The following is a 6,398-nucleotide window of genomic DNA, read 5'->3' on the forward strand; positions in this document are numbered from 1 at the left end:
GAATGTTTTCCAGATTGTCTGAGTACAACCACAAATATTGCTGTCCATAGATTCCACTAGGGCTAAATCATTTAGACTGCACTTGGGCTAATCTTGAAAATGGTCAGTAGTGATCAGTGCACTACCACAGTGAACATACACATTTACGTTTACCTCTTTTTAGTATGTCAGCAGTCCATGCTCAGTTTCCAGAACTGAGGCTGTAACTGAAATATATAATCTCATTTTTATTGCTTTGTACACAGTAGTTATAATTTCTCACATTTACTTCCTAGCACTATTTATTGCTGCTATTTTACTAGCAGTCACCAAGACTGAGTGTTAACACTGGATTTGCTGCATACAAATTGAGTCAACTACTATCCGTTTTCTAAACAGTAATGTTTTCTGTGTAATATACCAGTCACTCGTTTTTTTTTTTTTTTTTTTTTTTGTGGTAATCAGAAGTTCAGTATTGCAACAAGTAAAGTGCTCTGAAGTACTCCTTGATGGACTACAAACTACGACCTACAAAGTTTATACTGAAAATGTTCTTTGCGTTCTATACTTGTAGTGAGCATCCCTGTCTGTACATCCAGACCCACTGTGGTCTATGCAGTCAATACAAGTGGTATTATATAATAGAAATAAAATTAAGTAATAGTATACAAATTCAGATGATAATGAAGATCATATGTAGAAGAGCACTTGCACATTAACCGACGTTTTGACAGAACTTGCTAACACTTGCAAAGGGAAAAGAAAACGAATAGTTGATTGATACCTTAGTAAACTGCGGTGTTTATTATTCCTGAAACTGCGCAACAGTATTCAAAGTTATTATTTAACCCTCCGACCCGCCCCAAAAGGCAAATAGAAAAAGAACCCCCGCCCCAAAAGGCAAATAGAAAAAGAACCCCCAAAAAGGCAAATAGAAAAAAGAACCCCCCCCCAGCTTACACAAGAAAGCTCTCCAGACCACAACACAAACAATCCTTACGCAAACTGGTATGTGAAATCAGGAACCTCTTTAAGCACACTTAAAATGTGTAGAAGAAACTGTATTCATTTGGTTCACCATAATTAACATAACGTGTATGTTGACTCTTCACTTTTCAATTTTCCTTCAAACATATGCATTCGCTATATGCTTAGCATCTTAAGGTAACAATGACGCAAACACCTTTCCTATATATTGTATCACTGATCAGCCTAAGGTAAATAACATGATATACGAGTCCTACATCGCCTCCCTCCCAGAAATAGTTAACTTTGAACTAGAAAACAAGTACCGCACATCCCTACTTTATTATAGAAGGGACTGGATTTGAGCTGACTACCTTTACTTTGTAGAGTTTTGCCCGGCTCCCCAGATACCTATTAACTCAATATTTGGTACAGAGCGTGACAAGCACGTGCTACTATCTCAGTGGGCGGTAAACATGGCGAAGTACACTTCCCGAGGGTTCCCGGATGGTTCTGTATGTAGGCTGGCGGACAAGCGTTGTAAAAGTAATTCTACAGAGACCTTCCAGTTAGAGGGTAGAGTAAAATGTGCGCTTACCGTCTGTTTCGTGTTTTTCATCCATTGTGAACCAGTGCGATTAGAACTCCTACTCTCCGATTTAAGGACGACCGCAGCTCCAGTTATTTGCGCAACTAGCAACACACCCTCATCATCGCAGTCATCACTCGGCTAATCCGTCCTTCTATAATCAGGGAACATTTTATCTGCCCAGCCCAATTACTTACAAAACAAAGAGACATAGTTCAGCTCCTTCCCAGTATCTGATGTGGGATGGGCAGAGGGCTCAGTTGGGGAACTTCCTGGAAGTGCCTTACATTGTCTGAATTATAGCGTCTATGGTGCTCTCAGCCTCCGGAACCAGGGTTACAGCCCAAAACAATCAGGGACATTTTTTTAAAAATATTGGTACTATTAAGATGAAATGGTGACAAGACTAAGAGAGTGTTAATTAACACGCACGTCCAGAATAAAAGAATAGTGTACCTATTAACTATTGACATTATTACGTCTATTGACATTATTACGTCTAATCCACCCGTTTTTCAAACACATCCAGTTATAGGAGGTTCAGAGCTACATTTTGAGCCACAATCAGGGACAATCTGGGGACTGGAGCAGCATAGTTAAATTTTGTGATCGCCAAATAAACGGGGGTTATTTTCGAGCCTAAGACCTCGTTGACTCTTTGGGGCAACACTTTGTTAACGCAATAGTTCGTTTTAGGGTTACGCGATTAAGTAGCTAATGTAATGAATAAATGCTACTTTCGTCAGTTTACTGCTTGATTACACCCATACTTTAAGACAAACCTGGTTAAAAACAAACAAAAAAATGGCATCCCAAGCCGCTTACCTCTCATTATGAGGAATATGCCTCATTGTGAGGGTCACTCCCTTCGACATTTAGGACATCGAACAACATCAGTTCGCCTAAATGCATGTATTCCATTATGCACAGATACATACATACATACACACACACACACACACACACACACCTATCCATCCACAACCACTCATTCCCACTGCATGGGGGGTTGGGGTGTCACTTCAACAATGACACTTTAGAACCAAGGTTCATATTGCTGGGTGGCTAGTACTGCCATGGCTGTTCTTCCACACTGCATACTCACATCTATTAGTAATTTAGAGTCTCCAGGCCACCTACAAGGAAACTGGAATACCCATAAAAACCCATGCGAACACAGGGAGGACATGCAGACTCCACAAAGTGTGCCCTGAACACGTGCAAGCTGAGTAGGATGGGAAAAAAGGGAGCATGAAGAGATGGGGATCCTAGTGAGAAGGAAGGAAGGAAAAGGAAGGGGCATAAAGTGGTATTAAGGAGCTTGAGGAGCGAAATGGGAAAGCACTGGTTCACAGAGTGTGCAGTTACATACGGTGTGCGCTGCTGCAGAAAGTAATGACCTGTTTGATGGTAGCAGACTGGAGGAATGCCGAAATAGGAGGCAGCATGAGTTGGTGTCACTGGAAACAGATTTCACTTCTTACAGTGAGGGTAACTATGCTATTTAACTAAATAGCAGTTAGCTGTCTCCTCAGCCGGATGGCACCGTATCTGCCTGCTTGTTTCAGGTTATCCTATCTGTGATCTTTAAAGATCATCCTGACTCTGCCTGACAACCTCCCACAGTTCAGCACTCTATTCGTTCTCTCTGTCCACCACTTTTTAAGAATCTGACAACAACAAAATTTTGTTCTAGATATCTGAGGCAAGAAAGCTCAGCAGTAGCAAGACGGACACAAGAAAGGTTTTATCCTGTGAATAATCCAGATCCCTACTGATCCAGGAATGTTTTCCAGATTGTCTGAGTACAACCACAAATATTGCTGTCCATAGATTCCACTAGGGCTAAATCATTTAGACTGCACTTGGGCTAATCTTGAAAATGGTCAGTAGTGATCAGTGCACTACCACAGTGAACATACACATTTACGTTTACCTCTTTTTTAGTATGTCAGCAGTCCATGCTCAGTTTCCAGAACTGAGGCTGTAACTGAAATATATAATCTCATTTTTATTGCTTTGTACACAGTAGTTATAATTTCTCACATTTACTTCCTAGCACTATTTATTGCTGCTATTTTACTAGCAGTCACCAAGACTGAGTGTTAACACTGGATTTGCTGCATACAAATTGAGTCAACTACTATCCGTTTTCTAAACAGTAATGTTTTCTGTGTAATATACCAGTCTCTCGTTTTTTTTTTTTTTTTTTTTGTGGTAATCAGAAGTTCAGTATTGCAACAAGTAAAGTGCTCTGAAGTACTCCTTGATGGACTACAAACTACGACCTACAAAGTTTATACTGAAAATGTTCTTTGCGTTCTATACTTGTAGTGAGCATCCCTGTCTGTACATCCAGACCCACTGTGGTCTATGCAGTCAATACAAGTGGTATTATATAATAGAAATAAAATTAAGTAATAGTATACAAATTCAGATGATAATGAAGATCATATGTAGAAGAGCACTTGCACATTAACCGACGTTTTGACAGAACTTGCTAACACTTGCAAAGGGGAAAAGAGAAAACGAATAGTTGATTGATACCTTAGTAAACTGCGGTGTTTATTATTCCTGAAACTGCGCAACAGTATTCAAAGTTATTATTTAACCCTCCCGACCCGCCCCAAAAAGGCAAATAGAAAAAAGAACCCCCCCCCCGCCCCAAAAAGGCAAATAGAAAAAAGAACCCCCCCCAAAAAAAGGCAAATAGAAAAAAGAACCCCCCCCCAGCTTACACAAGAAAGCTCTCCAGACCACAACACAAACAATCCTTACGCAAACTGGTATGTGAAATCAGGAACCTCTTTAAGCACACTTAAAATGTGTAGAAGAAACTGTATTCATTTGGTTCACCATAATTAACATAACGTGTATGTTGACTCTTCACTTTTCAATTTTCCTTCAAACATATGCATTCGCTATATGCTTAGCATCTTAAGGTAACAATGACGCAAACACCTTTCCTATATATTGTATCACTGATCAGCCTAAGGTAAATAACATGATATACGAGTCCTACATCGCCTCCCTCCCAGAAATAGTTAACTTTGAACTAGAAAACAAGTACCGCACATCCCTACTTTATTATAGAAGGGACTGGATTTGAGCTGACTACCTTTACTTTGTAGAGTTTTGCCCGGCTCCCCAGATACCTATTAACTCAATATTTGGTACAGAGCGTGACAAGCACGTGCTACTATCTCAGTGGGCGGTAAACATGGCGAAGTACACTTCCCGAGGGTTCCCGGATGGTTCTGTATGTAGGCTGGCGGACAAGCGTTGTAAAAGTAATTCTACAGAGACCTTCCAGTTAGAGGGTAGAGTAAAATGTGCGCTTACCGTCTGTTTCGTGTTTTTCATCCATTGTGAACCAGTGCGATTAGAACTCCTACTCTCCGATTTAAGGACGACCGCAGCTCCAGTTATTTGCGCAACTAGCAACACACCCTCATCATCGCAGTCATCACTCGGCTAATCCGTCCTTCTATAATCAGGGAACATTTTATCTGCCCAGCCCAATTACTTACAAAACAAAGAGACATAGTTCAGCTCCTTCCCAGTATCTGATGTGGGATGGGCAGAGGGCTCAGTTGGGGAACTTCCTGGAAGTGCCTTACATTGTCTGAATTATAGCGTCTATGGTGCTCTCAGCCTCCGGAACCAGGGTTACAGCCCAAAACAATCAGGGACATTTTTTTAAAAATATTGGTACTATTAAGATGAAATGGTGACAAGACTAAGAGAGTGTTAATTAACACGCACGTCCAGAATAAAAGAATAGTGTACCTATTAACTATTGACATTATTACGTCTATTGACATTATTACGTCTAATCCACCCGTTTTTCAAACACATCCAGTTATAGGAGGTTCAGAGCTACATTTTGAGCCACAATCAGGGACAATCTGGGGACTGGAGCAGCATAGTTAAATTTTGTGATCGCCAAATAAACGGGGGTTATTTTCGAGCCTAAGACCTCGTTGACTCTTTGGGGCAACACTTTGTTAACGCAATAGTTCGTTTTAGGGTTACGCGATTAAGTAGCTAATGTAATGAATAAATGCTACTTTCGTCAGTTTACTGCTTGATTACACCCATACTTTAAGACAAACCTGGTTAAAAACAAACAAAAAAATGGCATCCCAAGCCGCTTACCTCTCATTATGAGGAATATGCCTCATTGTGAGCCTTAAGAAGTCCAGTTCCTCATTGTTCCACATTAAAAAGTTCTGTCTCACATTCAGAATAGTCAGCTTTAGGCACCAACGAACCCTGCGGCCACGGGGCCCAACCACAGCAAGTTGTCTTATCTTGATATTTTGTAACATGTCTGTCAAACCAACACAAAGCTAGTACAGCAATCTTGTACACTTAATAAACAAGCTGGGTAACTCTTATTTATTTATTTTAATTTATTTTACATTTGTTGACCGGGAAGAGTCCGACTGGATACATGTCCATTTTCAGCGGAGGCCGGGAAGCAAAGCTCCACAGTACAAATAACAGCAAATACACATAGCATGCAAATTTGCATAGATATACAAAGCTTTAAAATTAACAAAGATGCATAGTTATACATCATAAAGTTAACATAGTTTCAAGGAGTGTGCACATCATATACAGTTTTAGAACTGGTTGTTACAATATATAAGTGGGCAGAAGTGAAGAGTGAGCTATTTATGTTAACCATCCCCCAGATTTACTATTCCTCTGTGCAGGACTAGCTTAGTCCTGCAAGGAGGCAGCCATTTAGGAGCAGGACAGCAGCGTGCCATGCATATTAATGAGACACGCTGCCTGAGCTCCTAATCTTACACTGAGCATGTAAGGCCCAAGAAATGAGCGAGACTGCTCATCGGTC

At 40.5% G+C, this 6,398-nt stretch overlaps 1 protein-coding gene across 2 annotated transcripts in view; it reads right to left on the reverse strand.

Annotated features, from left to right (window-relative positions):
* The window catches only part of LOC122806802 (protein SSUH2 homolog), a 600,540-nt gene extending 594,826 nt beyond the window's left edge, over window positions 1-5,714 (reverse strand). The window contains exon 1 of one of the 2 annotated variants that reach the window (XM_044077522.1): window positions 5,693-5,714. In XM_044077522.1, coding sequence (XP_043933457.1) covers window positions 5,693-5,699 — 7 coding nt within the window. In that variant the 5' untranslated portion in view covers window positions 5,700-5,714. Of the gene's footprint in view, window positions 1-1,543; window positions 1,919-5,692 lie in introns of those variants that run through there. The other variant, XM_044077521.1, reaches the window with a different exon arrangement.
* Window positions 5,715-6,398: the final 684 nt, after the last annotated feature.

The sequence above is a fragment of the Protopterus annectens genome, chromosome 7.part0 (genome assembly GCF_019279795.1).
Source record: "Protopterus annectens isolate FY-2018-M chromosome 7.part0, PAN1.0, whole genome shotgun sequence".
Classification (NCBI taxonomy): Eukaryota; Metazoa; Chordata; order Ceratodontiformes; family Protopteridae; genus Protopterus; species Protopterus annectens.